The sequence below is a fragment of the Coenobita brevimanus genome, chromosome 68 (genome assembly GCF_032717465.1).
Source record: "Coenobita brevimanus isolate Jiangsu-jjx chromosome 68, ASM3271746v2, whole genome shotgun sequence".
Classification (NCBI taxonomy): Eukaryota; Metazoa; Arthropoda; class Malacostraca; order Decapoda; family Coenobitidae; genus Coenobita; species Coenobita brevimanus.
Window position 1 is genome coordinate 17,612,400 of NC_137021.1, and position 21,647 is coordinate 17,634,046.

General features: G+C 41.4%; 1 protein-coding gene and 1 pseudogene across 1 annotated transcript in view; one reads left to right on the forward strand and one right to left on the reverse strand.

Moving 5' to 3' along the window:
• Positions 1-21,647, forward strand: part of LOC145405765 (uncharacterized) — a 2,040,591-nt gene that overhangs the window by 1,892,684 nt on the left and 126,260 nt on the right. Inside the window, exon 7 of the mRNA XM_080276996.1 lies at positions 12,558-12,809. Coding sequence (XP_080133122.1) covers positions 12,558-12,809 — 252 coding nt within the window. The remainder of the gene's footprint in view (positions 1-12,557; positions 12,810-21,647) is intronic.
• LOC145405902 (5S ribosomal RNA) lies at positions 9,274-9,389 on the reverse strand (annotated as a pseudogene).

Here is a 21,647-nt window from a genome sequence, read left to right on the forward strand (position 1 = left end):
CCTTGTACAAAGGAAAAGGGGAAAAAGAAGTGTGTCGTAATCATAGTATAATAGGAAAAGTGTATGGTAGGATACTTACTGACAGAGTTAGAGAAAGAACAGCGAAATTAGTTGGAGAAGAACAAGGAGGCTTTAGGAAGGGAAGAGGTCGTGTAGATCAGATATTCATTCTTAGATCTTTAGTGGAAAAGTTTCTAGAGAAGGGAAAGAAGTTGTATGCGGCTTTCATGGATTTGGAGAAAGCATAATGATCCACAGGTATACATGGCGAGTGATGAGAAGGGTGGGTGGTGAACTGAGTGAAAGGAAGGCAATGATTGATTATGTGTGTGTGGATGAAAGGATGCGAAGATGTATATTGGATGCAAGAGTTTATAGAGGTTGGAGGAGTGGACTTTCTGACCACTACTTGGTGGTGGCCAGAATTAAAGTTCAAGTAAGATGGAGGAATAGAAGAAGGGAAAGACGAGAGGAAGGAGTAGTTGCAAGGAGAGTGGAAAGGTTACAAGAGGATGAGAAAAAGGCAGAGTATAAGAGAGAAGTGGAGGAACGATTGGGCAAATATGAATTGGAGCAGATGGGGGACGTGGAAGGTGTGTGTAGAATATTTACAGAAGAAATATGTGCAGCATGTGATGTGGTGTGTGGAAGGAAGAGAAGACAGAGGGGGGTGCAAGGAACAGCGTGGTGGACTGAAGAGGTGAAACGGGCTGTGGCACAAAAGAAGAAAGCGTACAATGAATGGATGAGAAATAGGGGCGTGGAAGAAGTTGAGAGGCGGAAGAGAGAGTTATATGTAGAAAGAGAGAGGTGAAAAGATTAGTAAGAGAGAGTAAGAAGAGAGTGGATGAGGAATTTAGAAGGAATTTGAGTGTAAAGTGGAGGGACTGTAAGAAAATGTTCTGGAAAGAGGTGAAAAGAGTAAGACAGGGTGGAAATGAAGTTAGCAGGGGAGTGAAAGATAAAAATGGTAGATTACTAGTGGAGAAGGGAGAAAAAATGAGCAGATGGAGAGAACACTTTAAGGAATTGTTGAACATGGAGGATGGAAGTAATGCGAGTATAAGTGGCTGGGGAATGGCTGGGAGAAGGAGGGAGGTGAGAAGACAGGTAGAAATCAGTAGGATAGAAGTTGTGGAAGCAATGAAGAAAGTTAAATCAGGGAAAGCCCCAGGAATTGATGGAGTGTGTGGTGAAATGCTGAAGCATGGGGGAGAGATAGTAGTAGAATGGATGTGGAAGATGTGCAGATTGGCCTGGGAGGAAGGTAGAGTCCCGGAGGATTGGAAGTCAGGTATAATTATTCCCTTGTACAAAGGAAAAGGGGAAAAAGAAGTGTGTGGTAATCATAGGGGCATTTGTCTTCTTAGTATAATAGGAAAAGTGTATGGTAGGATACTTATCGACAGAGTTAGAGAAAGAACAGAGAAATTAGTTGGAGAAGAACAGGGAGGCTTTAGGAAGGGAAGAGGTTGTGTAGATCAGATATTCATTCTTAGATCTTTAGTGGAAAAGTTTCTAAAGAAGGGAAAGAAGTTGTATGCGGCTTTCATGGATTTGGAGAAAGCATATGACAGGGTGGATAGACTAGGATTGTGGAAAGTATTAAGAATATATGGAGTAGATGGGAAGTTGTTGAATGCTGTGAAGAGTATGTACGATGGTGCGAAGGCTGCAGTGCGTGTGGATGGTGAACTAAGTGAATTTTTCTCTTTGAAAGTTGGGTTGAAACAGGGATGTGTCATGTCTCCATGGTTGTTCAATCTGTACATGGATGGGGTAATAAAAGAGGTACAAGGTAGGGTAGTGGATGTTGGAGTGGCCCTGGTGAGAGAGGATAGTGTTTGGAAACTCCCTGTACTGTTGTTTGGAGATGATACTGTGTTGTTGAGTGAAGACGAAGGGGAGCTGCAAGGCTTGGTGGATGAGTTTGAGAGAGTGTGTAAGAAACGGAATCTAAAGGTGAATGTAGGGAAGAGTAAAGTGATGGTCTTTGAGAGAGGTGAAGTCAGTGAATGTACAGCGAGGTTGGATGGTGAGGAATTGGAAAATGTGAGTACGTTTAAGTACTTGGGTAGTGTGATGAGTAAGGATGGAGGTTTGGAGGGTGAAGTGCTTGAAAGGGTACAGCAGGGAAGAAAGGTTGCTGGTTCTTTAAAAGTAGAGATAAGAAACAGGGAAGTGAGCATGGAAGTGAAAAAGTTAGTACATGACAGTATTGTGATACCAACTCTAACGTACGGAAGTGAAGCTTGGACGTTGTTGGAAGGACACAAGTCAAGAGTGAGAGCTGTGGAAATGAGTTATTTAAGAGGAGCCTGTGGAGTCACATGGAGAGACAGGCTGACGAATGAGGATATAAAGGAGCGTTGTGGTGTTGATGTGGATGTGATAGGAAGCGTTATGAGGAACACACTGAGGTGGTTTGGCCATGTGGAGAGGATGGAGGGTGAAAGACTGACGAAGAGAGTGTATGTGAGTGAGGTGGAGGGGGAAAGAGGGAGGGGGAGGCCGAGGATGAGATGGAGAGATGGGGTGGAGAGGTATATGAGAGAGGGGGGTGTGAGTTGGGAGCAGGGGAGTGAAATGGTGGGGGACAGGGCGACTTGGAGGCGATTTGTTTGTGGCCACCCCAAACGGGATTGAGGCGTCTAGCAATAGATAGATAGATATGACAGGGTGGATAGACAAGGATTGTGGAAAGTGTTAAGAATATACGGAGTAGATGGGAAGTTGTTGAATGCTGTGAAGAGTATGTACAATGGTGCGAAGGCTGCAGTGCGTGTGGATGGTGAACTAAGTGAATTTTTCTCTTTGAACGTTGGGTTGAAACAGGGATGTGTCATGTCTCCATGGTTGTTCAATATGCACATGGATGTGGTAATAAAAGAGGTACAAGGTAGGGTAGTGGATGTTGGAGTGGCCCTGGTGAGAGGGGATAGTGTTTGGAACCTCCCTGTACTGTTGTTTGCAGATGATACTGTGTTGTTGAGTGAAGACGAAGGGGAGCTGCAAGGCTTGGTGGATGAGTTTGGGAGAGTGTGTAAGAAATGGAATCTAAAGGTGAATGTCGGTAAGAGTAAAGTGATGGTCTTTGAGAGAGGTGAAGTCAGTGAATGTACTGCGAGGTTGGATGGTGAGGAATTGGAAAATGTGAGTATGTTTAAGTACTTGGGTAGTGTGATGAGTAAGGATGGAGGTTTGGAGGGTGAAGTGCGTGAAAGGGTACAGCAGGGAAGAAAGGTTGCTGGTTCTTTGAAAGCAGTGATAAGAAACAGGGAAGTGAGCATGGAAGTGAAAAAGTTAGTACATGACAGTATTGTGATACCAACTCTAACGTACGGAAGTGAAGCTTGGACGTTGTTGGAAGGACACAAGTCAAGGGTGAGAGCAGTGGAAATGAGTTATTTAAGAGGAGCCTGTGGAGTCACATGGAGAGACAGGCTGACGAATGAGGATATAAAGGAGCGTTGTGGTGTGGATGTGGATGTGATAGGAAGCGTTATGAGGAACACACTGAGGTGGTTTGGCCATGTAGAGAGGGTGGAGGGTGAAAGAGTGATGAAGAGAGTGTATGTGAGTGAGGTGGAGGGGGGAAGAGGGAGGGGGAGGCCGAGGATGAGATGGAGGGATGGGGATGGAGAGGTATATGAGAGAGGGGGGTGTGAGCTGGGAGCAGGGCAGTGAGATGGCGGGGGACAGGGCGACTTGGAGATGATTTGTTTGTGGCCACCCGAAACGGGATTGAGGCGTCTGGCAATAGATAGATAGATAGATAGCTTTGGCTTTGAATATTATTTGTAAGTTGCACTTTTAGACAATATTTAACTTGTTTCTACCTTGCTGTAGTTGACTTTGAATTATGTTCTAGCATCACCCACAGCTGTTTTCATTAATTTCCATTGGTACTACAACATCCTGGGTATATTTTAAAACGACTTTGAAGAGGTACAAGTACAGTACTAAAAAACTAGTGTAGTTCCTAAATAAACTGATATGAAAATAAACGACGGGGAATCATCCTGACGACGAAAAGTACCGATGGCGAATTGTCTCTTTATTGTTGTGATGGCGAATTGACTTGATGGCGAATTATCCCGAAACCCTTATATAGACGTAATATGAAGATTATTTGTATAATTCGAAAGTATGTCGATCGTTCACTTAAGGTAATTAGGCATTTATATAAATGCCTTTGTCTCGTACGTAGCCTTATGCTAAGATGAAGGATCGGTCATAAATCAGCTGATTCACGTTTCAATATATTATTATTTTTCATTTAATACCCATGATTTGATGCCATATTTTACATTTACTATATAAACAATAAACCACCATCACTTTTATAACTTTCATAATTAAAAAACTAGTGTACTTGCTAAATATATTGATATGTAAATAAATGACGGGGAATCAACCTGACGGCGAATTGTCCCGACTCGGCCTCACAGTCACAGCCCTCACTCATCGATGTCAGAACTGGCTGGCTGGGCAGGGCTAGCTAATGAGGCTGGACCGGTGGACAAGTGTGTGTGGTCCAATGCCGACAGTGTGAGGACACTTTTGTTGCGTTTGCACATTCACTGTTCACTGAGCCGTGGATGATCCATCATTGTAGCAAATCGTTCCCATTGTATAGTGGGCAAAGGGTACTAAAATTTTGACATTGTATAAGTGAAATATCGTATAAAGAGGCATCGTATAATGCGGGATTACTGTATATATATATATATATATATATATATATATATATATATATATACACACAGTAATCACTCCAATATTCGACGTAATAGAGCCATAGACAGGTCCGGATAGTGGTCCTGTCTGGATATTGGGCCCCAGCTTATGGACTTGTACTTATGGACCTTAACTCAGAGAAACACCTATACGACTCCCTCTGGACATGCATAGCACCTATTTAAGACCCAAATCACACCAATAAGGCACATAAATGACTGAAATAAATGCAAAAGAAGCATAAAATGAGGGTTTAGAAGTAGGTTCATACAATATTAAACATTCTGGTGACTGGCTCCTGGACTGGTACTTACGGACCCTAACCTACCCTAACCTAGCCTAACTCAGAAAAACACCTTCCTACTGCACATGCATAGCTCCTAACACCCTATTCACACCAATAAAGGACATTAAAGAGTGAAATGAGGTAAGTATAGTATGGAAAAAAGTACAGTATGAAATATTCTGCCTACTTACAGCAAGTCCATGGCCACCTCGATGAATAACCGCCTCCTCTTGGACTCTGACAGTAAGAAGGATTTCCTGAAGCACTTCCAGTACACTATTCATGAAGTCTTGCACTGAACTTAGTCAATCGCACACAGAAGTCTGTTCTCTTCACAATGCGCACTCTTGTCTAACTAATGCTCCATTGTAGCTTACTAAGTGTTGCACTCTGCACTTTAACTTTTTCCATTCTTGTAATAATTTTCAAAAGCAAAAACAAACAAGCCTATTTAAGTTAAATTTTGTTCCAAATTAGTCTTTTCTCTCACAACTGTAAATCCTTAACACAACACACTTTTTTTTCACTGCACAACACTGTAAATTCCTGTGTGGTTTAGTGGAGAAGTTCTTGCTGTTTATTCACTGTCAGAGTCCGAGAGTATCACTGGCAGGTGACCTAGGGGTGTGTTGCTGGGTCGTGGTGATGGCGTACCCACTGCAGACGACTCTGAAGACAGCCACAAACTCACGTCGAGCAGTGACTCCACCGTGGCTGATGTGTTGGGCTGTGGCTCGGAGCATGAGGGCCTGTCTTGGGGAGGCAACGGAGTGGAGCCAGGGTTGGGCACATCGGGGGTCACGGGCCTGAAAAAACTGTCAGTGGTTGATTGACGCAATGACCAACGATTGATGATGCGCTGCCTGAAAGCACGCACTGCCTCCACAAGTCCCAAGAGCCCCATCTCCCTGTCGCAGTCCGGGTGTTCCAGGTAGTCTAGGATGAACTCTAGGTGTTCCCGGAGTGCACTTAGCTTGGGGATGGCTGGAGTAGTGTCCTGCTGAGAGGAGTCTACATCATTGTCGCCTTCCTCGTCGGAATCTTCAAGCTCGGTACTGACACCTGCAACTGAAGACGTGATCTCGATATTAGACAATGTCTGATACCCAGGATCGCCCTCGTCGTCATCCAACCACTCACAAACATCGTCCACATCAACATCGTTGCCGTGCGCATGTAGCCGTGCATGGAACTCATCCACGTCAAACCCTAGAAAATCGTACTCCACATCCGTTCCGAGAAGCAGACAAGACCAACCATTTTCCAGAGTCTTCACAGAGACTTCCTTTCATGCACTAGCCCAGTTGTACAGCGCAGACTTGATGTTGTAGCGGCGAAGGTTTTCCAAAGTCCGCTGGCCTCGTGTGTCCTTTCCCTCCCTGCGCTTGTCCTCGCCCTCGAGAACAACCATCACCTCGTCCAGGAACTTCCTTCGGTATAGGTGCTTTGTTGCGACGATCACTCCTTGGTCCATTGGTTGGATGAGAGCAGTCGTATTAGGTGGCAGAAACATGCACCTAATCCGGCCATTCTCAGCCACCAAGTCCCTGTCGCGCAGGTGGGCAGGTGCATTGTCGAGGAGAAGGAGGGCCTTTACCTGGTCGCGCGGGATTCCCAGTGTCTTCGTCTGGTAATTGATGACCTCCTTGACGAAGTGGCAGTGGAACCAGTCTTTGAAGATCACGGCTGTAAATCATGCCTTCAAAGAATGGTACCAGATGACAGGAAGGACATCCATCACCCCACGAAGACACCGAGGCTGCTTTGCGCGGCCAGCAACAACGGGCTTAAGCCGGTGCATGCCGGTAGCATTGGCACAACACAAAGCAGATATCCGTTCCTTGGAGAGCTTGCTGCAAGGTACACGCTTCTCCGTCTCCTCGGCTAGAGTGTTCGTTGGCAACGAGCGATAGAATAGACCAGTTTCGTCTGCGTTGTAGACTTGACCGAGAGTGAGGCCCTCCCTGTCGATCAAGCCCTTCACCTTGTGCCGAAACTCGTCAACTCCATCCTCGTTAGCGTCCAAAGCTTCACTATGAGCTTTACGGTTGGTAATGCCATGCCGTAACTTGAATGCAAAGAGCCAACCCTTGGATGCCTTGAAGTCTAGGGCGTCGTGAAGCCTGGCGAACTTCTCAGCAGCAGCCTTCAGCTCCGTTCCACGTACCATCACACCAGCAGCACGTTGCTGTCGATACCAAATCAACGTGGAGTGGTCTATTTCAGCAAACTTGGGAGTAAACATCATCTTCCTTTCCACGTTGCGTTTGCTTCTCGACGAGAAGTCAGCCGTGAACTGCGTGAGTTTGTCTCGGGATCTCTTAATATCAAACAAAGTAGATCAGGCCAGGTTGAACTCGCGGAGGATGTGGGAAGAAGACCACCCCGCATCTACTTTCTCCAATATCTCCCATTTCTTCTCAAGAGTCAACACCACTCTCTTCCTTTTCTCAGGTGGCGGGGCCATCATCATGCACACTAAGAGGAGGCCCGAGAGCAGCAGGAGTGCCTGCAGCAGGTAAGGCACCACCACAAAAGTGATCATGTGGGCAGCCATAACGACGAGCGTGCACTCGCGGCGAGAGATAGGCGGAAAGTGGGGAGGATGCAGCGGCGCTCTGTCGGACGTCGGAGGAATGACGCGCCATAACAATGCTCTCCCGTGCTACGCGCGGCAAGTACAAATTACGGGTGGGAAAAATTCTTTTTTATTTTCTATTTTTTGCGGTTTTTGGACCATTTTGGGAATATTGGATCCCGGGACGATTTTGTCCGGTTAGTGGGGATGTTCGGATGTTGGGCGTCCGGATATTAGAGTGATTACTGTATATATATCCACCCATCCATCCATCATCCAATCCTACATTGCTCCATGAGGAGCATAGGAGCCCAGGACTAGGCAGTTGGTCCTGACATTTAAGATGAGAGTGGCCAACCTCATTCATCCCTGAGTGGCATTGCATGAGCAATCAACCCCAACCACCTCTTGGATATAAACCTTCACCGGCTCAATCCGATCGGAGCACAATAATTACTCACTAAACATTATATACATTTATATATATATGAGGCGTCTAGAACCAAAGGGGCATCGGCGCCAAAATGTACTTTTGAGTTATGACGCTTTAAATTTTTGTTTATGGCAACGTCATAACCAGAAGGCAATAAACAAACCTTTTATACATCAAAATGATCATCAGCGCCTATGCTCTACATGTAAAGCCAAAAAAACAAAACAACAATAACCGTAACCAAAAAATAGGCAGTAAACCAAACCCCCAATTTATAAGTGGGCATAATAACATATTGTAGGGATTTACAAACATAGCAGAAAAAACATCAATGAATGTATTAATGTACAAAACTTTATTAACTGAAGATTCCAGTTCACTTAATATTAATAAACGAATAATTATTACTGTAATTTCACGTTTTTGACAACTAAAACTGAAATCAATGCAGTTATTATTTTTCCTCTACCATAATAGATTGAAATAATAACATAAAAAAAAAAAAAGTAGTGTAGTGCTTAAGTAAATTGAGAAGGGGTAGTGGGGGGTTAAATGGTGAGGTCGTCATCTAGGAGATCGACATCCAACTCTGCCTTCTCGGTGCCACGCCCCCTCCCGCTGTGTCCCCTCACCACTCTCTTTTCCTCTTCCTTTCTACCTTTTTCCACTTCTCCACACACTTCTGACACTTACAAGAGGTTATAGGCACCACCTCCTCACTGTAACTATGTGATGAACACATATTGTCACCCCCCCTTCAACCCCAATAACAACAGCTCATCTTGTCACCAGTAATTCACGATAAATGGGGTAAAAATCCAATACGTAATAATTATACACCTCAGTGAACACGGGAGGGAAGCCTCACTGGCACACCGGGCAGGCCACACGCTTGCTGATTGGCTGCTCTGGGGGAGTGGCAGAGAGTGAGAATGCTGATTGGTTTGGGCTGTGTGGCTTAGATGCCTGCCTGCTCTGATTTGTTTGCCCGGCAGCGTGCACAAACCCACGTGACTTTGAGCCCCTCTACCACTGTCCAGAAGGCCAAATCTTGTATGGCAACCAGTGCTGTCACTGAGAAGAGGGTTAAGTCTGTTGTCTCCCCTACCTAACTCATTCATTCATTCATTGCCAGACGCCATGTATCCCAAACGGGGTGGTCAAGGGCTTAGAGTTAATTGTTTTACAGGGAGGGGCACTAATCCTCCACCAACCCCACTTGACACGTAGGGATGCCAACGGCATCTGGTGTTCCCAGGCGGTCACCCATCCAAGTACTAACCAGACCCAACGTTGCTTAACTTCGCTGATCGGACGGGAAGCGGTGTACTCAACGTGGTGGGGATGCCCCTGTGGCTCTAGATTCCTCATGTATAAATATATATATATATATATATATATATATATACGGAGCCTCTGTGGTACAGTGGTAAAGTGTGCATTTTCGTACTCTGAAGAATGAGGGTTCGCGCCTCGCCAGGGTAATAAACTTTGGGAGCGTTCTTCTGGCCACTTACTGCATTAGTGGACACAAGGGGTGCTGTGGTTGAACCAATGTCGCATACTATAAAGTATGCTTGCACCCAGTCGGCTTGCATGGGCCGATTACACTTGGTTCACAACTACACACACATCCAAAGCCACTACAACACTACAATTACACTTACAAGCACTTCTCAACCGACATACATTCTCTACCAGACAGTCTAAGCCACTTGGTAGAGATACATTGGCTGTATCGTTCCCACTTCGATCGAGATAGGCCAGTCCTGCAGTGGACACTCAAATGGCTGATGAGATGAGATGATATATGTATATATATGAGGATGAGGTGGAGGGATGGAGATGAGAGGTATATGAGAGAGAGGGGGTGTGTTGGGGGGAGGGTAGTCAAATGGTGGGTGACAGCGACTTGGAGGCGTTTTGTCTGCGGCCACCCTTTGCGGGATTAGGGCGGTGGGCTATATATATGATCGGATCTTGAATTTGGCTCTCTATTGTATTTTGTTTTTGTCTTGGAGGGAACTGTTATTGCGGGCTCGTGGCCTTTGGGTCCTTCTTCCTCGCATAATATATATATATATATATATATATATATATAAGGTGACCAGAGTCCCGCTTTGAGGCGGGACAGTCCCGCTTTTTTTATGTCTGTCCCGTTTATTTAATTGTGACTAAAATCTCCCGCTTTTTTAGCAAATTATCTTACGTGTCCCGCTTTTAGAAAATTACTATTACATTGGATATAAGATGATTTTCTTTAATGAAGCTATGATGAATTAGGGAAATTATGCATAGTCCAAACCAAATGAAATACCGAATTGTTAATATATAATCGGTTATACTCACTGACAACTTTGGTCGGCCATTCACCGTACCATACGGTATGTTCGGAGTTTGTCCAAGACTTAGATGTTTGAATAGTAGCCTCAGGGTGAGGTGGTGCTGTATGTATATATATATATATATATATATATATATATATATACACACACACACACACACACACACTTGACAGTGTCCCGCTTTCAGCTCGGGTAAATCTGGTCACTTTATATATATATATATATATATATATATATATATATATATGTATATATCAGTCATTTTCTGTGGCACCCCATGGGATGCATAGGGCCTCAATGAACTCTCTCCACCAATATTTGTCTCTTGCCATCTCCTTCAGGTCCCACCAACACTCCTCTCCTGCATCTTTTTTCATTGTCCTCAACCAGGTTTCCCTCGGCCTACCTCTACCCCTTCTTCCTCTAGCAGTCCACTCTGGCACATCCTGTATTAAACTACCTTCTTTTCTGTATATGTGCCCCAGCCACTTCCAGCGAGACAATCTCACATATTCATTAACTGGTTCCACTCTCGTAATATCCCTTACTCTAGCATTTGTAACTCTGTCTTGCCACTTTACCCCAAGAATCCTTCTCAGTATTTTATTCTCAAATCCTAATACTTTCTGATCTGTTGCAACTGTACTGTACCATGACTCATGCCCGTAAATTAAAATTGGTCTAACCATGGACTTGTAAATTTTCACTTTAGTGTGTACCGAAAGCATATTATTATTCCAAACAGATTTCAACATTCCAACAGCTCGCCAAGCCTGTCTAATCCTCTCCTCAATATCATTGTTTAATGATCCATTAGATGATACAATCGTTCCCAGATATTTAAAGTTTTCTACATTCTTCACCACATTATTCCCAATTACACAATTGATTTGGTTCTTCACGTTCATATTAATAATTTCAGTCTTTCAACAATTTATTACCAATCCCACTTTTTCTCCTTCCTCCACTAGACAATCAAGCACCCTCTGCATCTCGTAAATACTTCCGCAAATCAGTACAATATCATCAGCATAGTCCAAATCCATCAGCTTCTTATTTTCTTTCCAGTTAATTCCTGCACCTGTTCTCCTTACAGCCTTTTTCATAACATAATCTATAACCAAAACAAACAACAGTGGTGAAAGAACTCCTCCTTGAATCACTCCTGACCTAACTTGAAATGGATCACTCAAAGAACCACCCACCATTACCTTACAAAAAGTACCATCATGGAGACTTCTAATAATATTTACAAACTTTTCTGGTATACCATGGAATCTCAATTTTCAACATAGCTCCACGTGAAACACTATCAAACGCCTTTTCAAAATCCACAAAACACATACTAAGTGGCATTTTCATCTCATTAGCTTGTTGCATTAGATGCCTTACAATAAAAATCTGATCATTACAACCTCGACCCTTCCTAAATCCCGCTTGTTCTTCTCTTAAAATTTTATCAATTACTGGCTCTATTCTGTTCAACAAGATTTTGGAAAAGATTTTTGCAACTACATGTGTCAAAGTTATCCCCCTCCAATTGCCACAGACACTTAAATCTCCCTTTTTTGGTATTTTTATAATCACTCCATTTTTCCACTCTTCTGGAATTCCACCATTATCCCAAGCCACATTAAAAAGTTTCAAAAGCGCATTCATCAACTCGTCATTTTCCTCCTTAAGCATTTCAGGGAATATTCCATCCTATCCTGGGGCCTTAATATTCTTTAACTCCTTTATAGATTTTGCTACCTCTTCCAAAGTTATATCTCCTGTTTCTATCTGCAAATCTCTCTCGGCTGGCAAAATGTCCTCTTCAGCTGGGATTGGTCTATTTAGAACAGATTCAAAGTGCTCTTTCCACCTTCCTTTTATATATATATATATATATATATATATATATATTATATTATATTACATACATATATATATATATATTATATTTATTATATGTATATATTATATTTATTATATTTATATATTATATTTATTATATATATATATATATATATATATATATATATATATATATAGATAGATAGATAGGCTATACACACACACACACACACACACACACACACACTACAATAAAAACAGTTGCCGTATTCTTGTATGTAGAAAGCATAGAAAGCATGTATATACAGTATCTTTCTAACGCTGGTATTTTTTCCACAGGCTGAGGAATTAAATAGCATCGTTGGCCACGCCTTTCGTCTTGCCTACGCGGCTCACCTACAGAAGACTGGCGCCACCGTCCGAGATGTGATCCCTACCCACTCCCACGGCACTACGCCTCCGCTCCCATACACACAAGCACATCCACACGTTCAAACCCATACCCATTCACCCTCGCCCTCTGGCACTCCAGTACACACCCACACTCACACACATCCAAAGACGTGTGACCACACCTTTCCATCACTGCAGGTAAAGAATTATGTGTTTCTGTCATGAGCTATGTGTCTGACACTATGATTAATAAAAAAGAAAAATCTATTATCAGCATGTTGCAAACAAATGCGGATAGGTTTCTTAGACTATCTATAAACCAAGTGTACTGTAGATAGGGTCGGTTTCACACACACACACACACACACACACACACATATATCAGAAAGAGAGAAAGACTTAGGTGTGATTATCAATAACAGACTATCTCCGGCTGACCATATCAGCGAGAAGGTACGGAACATGTATACACTGCTTGCAAATATGAGAATAGCATTCACATACATAAATGAAGACATGCTAAGAAGGATAATAACATCATTCATTAGACCAACCCTGGAATATGCATCAGTAGTCTGGAGTCCTCATCTCAAAAAACATATAGACAAGATTGAAAAAGTTCAAAGGGCCGCTATAAGATGGATACCAAGCTTAAGCGACCTAAGCTACGAAGAAAGACTAATAAACTGAATCTACCAACACTACAGGAGAGAAGGAAAAGAGGTGACATGATAATGCTGTATAAGTGCATATCAGGAAAGGAGAAAATAGACATAAATGATTACTTAACATATGGAGAAGCATCAGCAAGAGGACGCTGCAAAAAACTGCATAAGAAGAGAGGTGATAAAGACGTAAGGAAATTCAGTTTCCCAAACAGAGCAATTGATCAATGGAATGCACTACCGAATGAAATAGTGTGTGCCAAAACAATTCACAAATTTAAGGATATGTACGATAAATACGGTTTAAGACACGGGACAGTACGAGCTTGACCCATTCCTGTAAAGATACAGTTAGGTAAGAACAATTAGGTAAGGTAAGAACACACACACACACACACACACACACACACACACCACAGAGGGATTTAATCTAGGCGGACGTGTGACACCGGCGCTCCGTACCAAATCATCTCGGCCAGTGGCATTGCCTAAATAGTATCTTTGTATGAGTCAAGCTCAGTATCAGGTTAGACTAAATGATTGTTCATTATAAAGAGGAAAAAAATAATATATTTCAACAAGACTTGTAAAAACAGGAAATAGAACCAAGACGAAAGAATACGCTGAGTCATCTCTGAGGTTTGTTTAGACTACAACAAGACGGAGATTGTAAGTATATGCTTTTTACTTTAAGTATTGCAAAATGGATACATACTTCAGTAAAACAAATTTGGAAAAGAGAAGGGATAAAGGTAAAAAGCAAAATGATGATTTCTACCAAGAACTGGTTGAAGTAGAGACCCACAATAGACTGGTTGAACATGTAAACAAACTTGAAATGGCTTTCAAAAATGAAATTGATGAAATAAAGAAGCAGATGCACTTGCAAAAGGAAGAAATAGAAAAACTAGGAAGGGAGACCAATAAGAAAGACACAACCATCAGTGAACTAACAGTGGAACTGAGTACACTTAGGAAGAAAATGAGTGAAATGGCAAGTACAGTAGTCAATCACGAGAGTGTTATGGAAGAGTTCAAAATGACACAGAGACAATTAAGCAAGTTAGCAGTCTTATTGACCAGAGCAGTGATATTGAGGAGAAGATAACACAAGTAAATGAAGCTGTGCAAAGCTACAAAAATGATGTAGAAACCACGTATGCTGAAATGGTGAAAGTAAAGAAAGACTTAGAAACAAGGGTGGAGGAAAAAAGCATTAAAAAGGAGGTGAAAAGAATAATCCAAAACAATCCAAAGTTAGTCAGAGATTCAGTAGAGATAAACAAATCAATAGTAATCACTGGTATAGAAGAGGATGAAGTTAAAAACAAGATCACAAGAGACAAAAAGGAGATGGCAAATGTAATGAGCTTACTGAAAGAAGTATCAGGGGAAATCTGTAGTAAAGACATAGAGGAACACAAAAGGTTAGGGAAATACGAGAAAAGCAAGACAAGACCTCTAAAGGTGACTTTCCAGAGTGTAAACACTGTGGAAGAGATACTAAAAAATGCAAAGAATCTTAAGGAAAAAGAGGAGTTCAAAAATGTATGGATAAAAAGATGCCTAACACAAGAGGAACTGGAATTACTGAAAGAGAAAAGGGAGGAAGCAAAAACAAAAAATGAGGGAAGATCAGAAGAGGAGAAGAAGAAATTTTTTTTACAAAGTAATAGGATTGCAGGTACGAAAGTGGTACACAAACAGGATGGAAGAAAAAGGAGGAAGGTGTAGAACCATGTCATGACAAGTATATAAACAAGATGATAAAGTTGATGTACTCAAATGTGGAAGGAATGGTATCTAAATTACTAGAGATGAATGATTATGTCAGAGAAAATGAACCACAAATAATATGCCTAACTGAAACAAAATTAATACCAAGGATATCAAATGACATACTAAACTTAGAGGAATACAATATATGGAGAATAGACAGATATTTAAAAAAAGGAGGAGGAATTATAATATTAACTAAGAAAAATCTAAAAGTCAAGGAAATAAAACTAGATATACCATCACCAGTAGAACTGATTGCAGTAGAGATCGACACATCTGAAGGTAAAGTAATTGTAGCCAATTTGTACATGCCACCCAGATCAAACACATGGGAAAGAGACGAATATGAGGACCTGGCAGAGAGAACAATTTAGAGTGTAAGATCATTGCTACATAAAATGGAAGAGAAATCGGAAAGAATTATACTAACTGGGGACTTCAGTACAAATATAAATTGGAATACTCTAGATATAAATAGCCAAGAAAGCTGTTGGGATCAAAAGCTCCTGGATCTCATACAAGAGTTTTTCTTAACGCAACATGTGAGGGAAACCACCAGAAAAAGAGGACTTGATGTACCTTCAGTGCTAGATCTAATATTTACAAGGCAAGAAAATGATTTTGACAGTTTAATATATCACCCTCCACTCGGCAAAAGCTATCATGCAGTACCAAATTATAACTTCAGGATAGCATATGACATAGTAAACAGCAATGATAGTTACAAAAAGAGCCTAAACTATAAAAAGGGAAATTATCAAGACCTAAAGAAGTATTTCTTAGAAGTTGATTGGGAAAATGAGCTTAGAGGACAAGATTTAAATGCTGTATATAAAAAAATTTGTGAATTTTATGAAATAGGAGTCCAGAAGTACATCCCACAGCACAAAGAAGCAGATAAGAAAATACAGAAATGGTTCAATACAGAATGTAAAAAATCAAAAGAAAGAAGAGATTTGTTGTGGAATAGATACAGAAGACACAATAGTGAAAGGGCGTGTAATAATTACAAACAGGCAAGAAACGATTATACAAGAATAAGGAGGGAAGCCCAAAAACAGTTTGAGGAGGATATAATAAATAAAAGAAGTGATCAACCAAAGCTGTTTTACAGCTATATCAGAAGCAAAACTAAAGTAAAAGATATAATACAATCCATCACGGACGAGGGAATCACTTATACACAAGAGAAAGATATTTGTGAAGCACTAAATAAGAATTTCCAATTAGTTTTTACAGAAGAAAAAAATTTTGAGAGGGACTATGTGGAACACGCATGTCCACACATACTACCAGAAATACAAATAGCAGAAAAAGTAATACAGGAGGAGTTAAGTAGATTAGACAGAGGAAAAGCAAGTGGTCTTGATGAAATTTCATGTTGGGTGTTACGAGAATGTGCAAAGGAGTTATGTAAACCATTATTTTTAATTTTCAAGAAATCCTTGAGTCAAGGTAAACTACCTGATATTTGGAAAAAAGCAAATATTGTCCCCTTACTCAAGAAAGGAAATACACAAAATCCACTCAACTACCGACCAGTATCACTGACCAGTGTTGTAAGCAAGGTATTAGAAAAACTTATAAGAAAAGCTTGGGTAAATCATCTAGAAGAACACAGTATGATAACAGAAAGACAGTTTGGTTTCAGAAAAGGAAAATCATGTGTTACTACTCTGTTGAGCTACTATGACAGAGTAACAAACACAATACAGGAAAGGGAAGGATGGGTGGACAGTATCTATTTAGATTTCAAGAAGCTTTTGACACAGTACCACACCAAAGACTTTTATGGAAACTGTACCATCAAGGAGGAATTCGAGGCAAACTGTTTTGTTGGATGCAAGACTTTCTCATAAAAAGAGAAATGAGGACAGTACTAAGAGGAAACTACTCATCATGGAAAGAAGTGACTAGTGGAGTAGCACAGGGTTCAGTGCTGGCACCAATCATGTTTTTAGTGTATATAAATGATATAACCAGTAACACTGGAAATGAGAGGTATCTGAATATGTTTGCAGATGATGCAAAAATACAAAGGAGAATTACTATCACAGACTCTTGTAGGGAGCTACAGGAAGAATTAAATAAACTTCATGAATGGAGTAGTACATGGCAAATGGAATTCAATGTGGACAAGTGTCATGTAATCAAATTTGGTAAAAGTGGAAAAAGACCTGATTGGGATTATGAGTTAGGAAATAAAATCCTATACACATTAGAAAGAGAGAAAGACCTAGGTGTGATTATCAATAACAGACTATCTCCGGCTGACCACATCAGCGAGAAGGTACGGAACATGTATACACTGCTTGCAAATATGAGAATAGCATTCACATACATAAATGAAGACATGCTAAGAAGGATAATAACATCATTCATTAGACCAACCCTGGAATATGCATCAGTAGTCTGGAGTCCTCATCTCAAAAAGCACATAGACAAGATTGAAAAAGTTCAGAGGGCTGCTACAAGATGGATACCAAGCTTAAGGGACCTAAGCTACGAAGAAAGACTAAATAAACTGAATCTACCAACACTACAGGAGAGAAGGAAAAGAGGTGACATGATAATGCTATATAAATGCATATCGGGAAAGGAGAAAATAGACATAAATGATTACTTAACATATGGAGAAGCATCAGCAAGAGGACACTGCAAAAACTGCATAAGAAGAGAGGTGATAAAGACGTAAGGAAATTCAGTTTCCCAAACAGCAATTGATCAATGGAATGCACTACCGAATGAAATAGTGTGTGCCAAAACAATTCACAAATTTAAGGATATGTGCGATAAATATGGTTTAAGACACGGGACAGTACGAGCTTGACTCATTCCTGTAAAGATACAATTAGGTAAGAACAATTAGGTAAGAACCAATAGGAGCCCCCACAAACTGGAAAAAGATGCCACTGCTCGGCAGATAACTTAATGTAAAATGCAAAAGTGGGATCAACTTGAATTGCCCTCTGTAATACAATTTTTTTGTTACTTTACTGAAAATAGGATATTTCTTTATTTATCTACATATAATACTGGAGAAGAAAATAACTTCATCAAAATATTATAGAAATGGAAGGTTGCGTCCATCTCAGTTTAGGGACAGTTTACATGCAAGTATTATGTTGCCTGAGTATTGATCACAGCCATCTTTTTAGGTGGTGGATGTACATCTGTAAGGCAAATTGTAACTGAGTGTAAAGAAATTGCATCTTGCATAAGAAATGAAGGAATTATGGTACTTAAACAGTAGAAGATCGTATGAACCCACTGAGCTCATATGGAGGTGCTTTCTTATGGGTAGTGCGGCGTACTTTGTGTGCCCACCACCAGGGGCCCAGGGCGGCGCTGATGGTGTGTATACACCAAACCTGATTCCCCCGCCTTTTGAAATTACCCGATGATTCCAGAAAATATAGTGTCATGGTCCACTGCACAGGTAAAATATATGTGGAAAAACAGACTGTAGCAGAACTGAGACGTCTTCTGAAAGAAAGAGGAATATCATACCTTTAAAAATTCGGGTCGGCTGATCTCAGCCCCGTAAGATTTCGGCCATACAGTTCTTACTATTAAGTGTATAATGGATAGAATCACGTCAGGATTTGCCAGATGAAAGATTACGATCTCTGGAAACTGGATGATATATTTTTCCAACAACTGAGATTCATAATACTTGGTAAAAATGTGCTGAATGCAAAAACACACAGTAAGCTTTCATGCTTTTTAGTAAACTCCATGGGGAGCTTTTCAGTGTAAATCTCATTTAGAGCATCAGTAAAATATCTACAGTGAATATAATACTGATATAATGCTTTATGCATGAGTAATAATCCTGACAGAAATTTTTTTAAGGGAAGGTATACCAGCTCTCTGAGTGGGTAGTGACCCCACGCAATTTAGTGATCCGGCGAACACTGTCAACTTTTAGGAGTTTGTGGGGGCTCCTATTAGACGAGTTTCAGGTCAATTTTTTTTTTTTTTAATGCAAGATGCTTGTATAGGTAAAAAATACGCAGAAAATTGCCATGTCAGTCATTTTTTCAAAAAAAAAAAAAAAAAAAAAAAAAAAAAAAAAATGCTTACATGAAAAAATAAAGTAGCTGAAAAATCACGTGACTGAAACGGCCTCTGATTGGTCGTGACATCACTACTCACTGAGGCAGCAGTATATAGCCTGCATACAGTGTGCTATTTCTGACTTCCAAGAATGCCCAATGACAAGAGTTTGTTAGTGATTCGTTCCAATGTGTAAGTGCATAGACAAAAGCACAGTAGAAAAATTATTCCTCTGTGTACATACCAGCCAGTGAGAATAAACGAAAGCAGTGGTGGCTGGCTGCTCGTCGAAAGTTCCCTGTGATGGAATGCAGCCTTTACTGTTGTGAAAATATTTTCTTCCCCATATTGGTTCATACACACCTAATTATTTGAAATTTGGTCAAATAACTGTGTAATTCAATTGCTAATAGAAAATTAGGATTCAGAGCGAGAATGTGCTAAGGTTAGCGAGTATTTCTAGATGAGAATGAGAGGGCAAGAGAGGGAGTATGATTGATAAGCAAGAAGTGGAAGGAGAACATAAGAGAGTATAGAACAGTGGGTGCAAGGATTGTATGGGTAAAGATGAAAGTAGATATACAAGCTTGGGCGATTGTGTGCGCGTATACACCGACAGAGGACTGAGTGGCAAGAGTGAAAGATGAGTTTTGGTCGAGTGTAGAAGCATGTATGGACAAGTATGAGAGAAGTGAGAGAGTGTTTTTGATGGGCGACATGAATGGCAAAGTCGGGAATGTACGAGTGGATGGAGTGGTTGGTCAGTGGGGTGTGCCAGCTGAAGTAGATGGGAATGGTAGTGCTTTGTTGGACAAATGTGATGGTAAGGGGTTAGCAATAGCTAACACCTACTTTCGGCAAAAGATGATCCACAGGTATACATGGAGGGTTATGAGGAGGATGTATGGTGTACTTGTTGAACGAAATGCAGTGATAGACTACGTGTGTGTGGATGAGCGAATGAGAAGACAAATGGTGGAAGCAAGAGTGTGGAGAGGGTGGGGGAATGGAATCTCGGACCATCACTTAGTGATGGTCAAGGTAAGGCTGCAAAGAAAATGGTTGAGGAGACGAAGGGGAAGACAGGAGGAAACAGCTCCTGTGAAAAGAGTGGAGAAATTGCAAGACAGTGAGAGAATGGCAGAGTTTAAGAGCATAGTGGAAGAAAGATTGGGAAGGTATGAGTTAGAGCCGATGGAAGGGGTGGAAGACGTATGTAAGATATTCACGGAAGAGATAGGTGCAGCGTGTGAGTTGGTTTGTGGAGTGAGGAGGAGATGCAGGGGTGTGCAAGGGACAGCATGGTGGAGTGATGAGGTGAAACGAGCTGAGGAACAAAAGAAGAAAGCATATAGTGAATGGTTAGTGAGTAGAGGTAGGGGAGAAGATGAGAGAGAGAAGAGAGAGGTATGTGTGAGCAGGAGAAGGGAGGTTAAGAGACTGGTGAAGGAGAGTAAGAAGAAAGTGGATGAAGAATTTGGGAGGAATCTGAGTGTGAAATGGAAGGAGAGTAAGAAATTGTTTTGGAAGGAGGTAAAGAAAGTAAGGCAGTGTGAAAGGGGAAATAGTAGGGGAGTGAAAGATAGGAATAATAGATTGTTGGTGGAGATGAGAGAGAAATTGAGGAGATGGAAGGAGCACTTTGAGGATTTGTTGAATGTAGAGAGTGAGAGCAGTGCGAGTATAAGTGGTTGGGGGAATGGCGGGAGAAGGAGAGATGAGGAGGGAGGAAGAGATCAGTAGGGCGGAAGTAGTGTCAGCAATGAAGAAGATCAAGATGAGAAAGACCAGGAATTGATGGAGTGTGTGGTGAAATGTTGAGGTATGGGGGTGAGATTGTAGTGGAGTGGATATGGAAGTTATGTAGATTGGCTTGGGAAGAGGGAAGGGTTCTGGAGGACTGGAAGTCAGGTATAACTGTTGTTTTATTCAAAGGAAAAAGGGAGAGAGAAGTATGTGGTAACCATAGGGGTATTTGCCTTCTTAGTGTGACAGGAAAAATATCTGGTAGAATACTCATTGATAGGGTTAGGCATATAACAGAGGAGCTAGTTGAAGAAGAACAAGGGGGATTTAGGAAGGGAAAAGGGTGTGTAGATCAGATATTTGTTCTCAGATGTTTAGTGGAGAAGTATCTAGAGAAAGGAAAGTGTCTGCTGCCTTCATGGACTTGGAGAAAGCTTATGACCGAATAGATAGACAGGGTATGTGGAAGGTATTGAGAATATATGGAGTGGAGGGGAAATTGCTGAGTGCTGTGAAGAGTATGTAGCTAGGGCTACGGTGCGAGTGGATGGTGAGCTGAGTGAGTTCTTTGATCTCAGTGTGAGACTGAAACAGGGTTGTGTGATGTCTCCATGGCTGTTTAATATATACATGGATGGGGTTGTAAAGGAGGTGCAAGGTAGGGTAGTGGATGTGGGGCTGGTTCTAATGAATGAGGGTGAGATTTGGAAGATTCCGGTGTTGTTGTTTGCTGATGATACAGTATTGTTGAGTGAAGATGAATGGGCGTTGCAAGGTTTGGTGAATG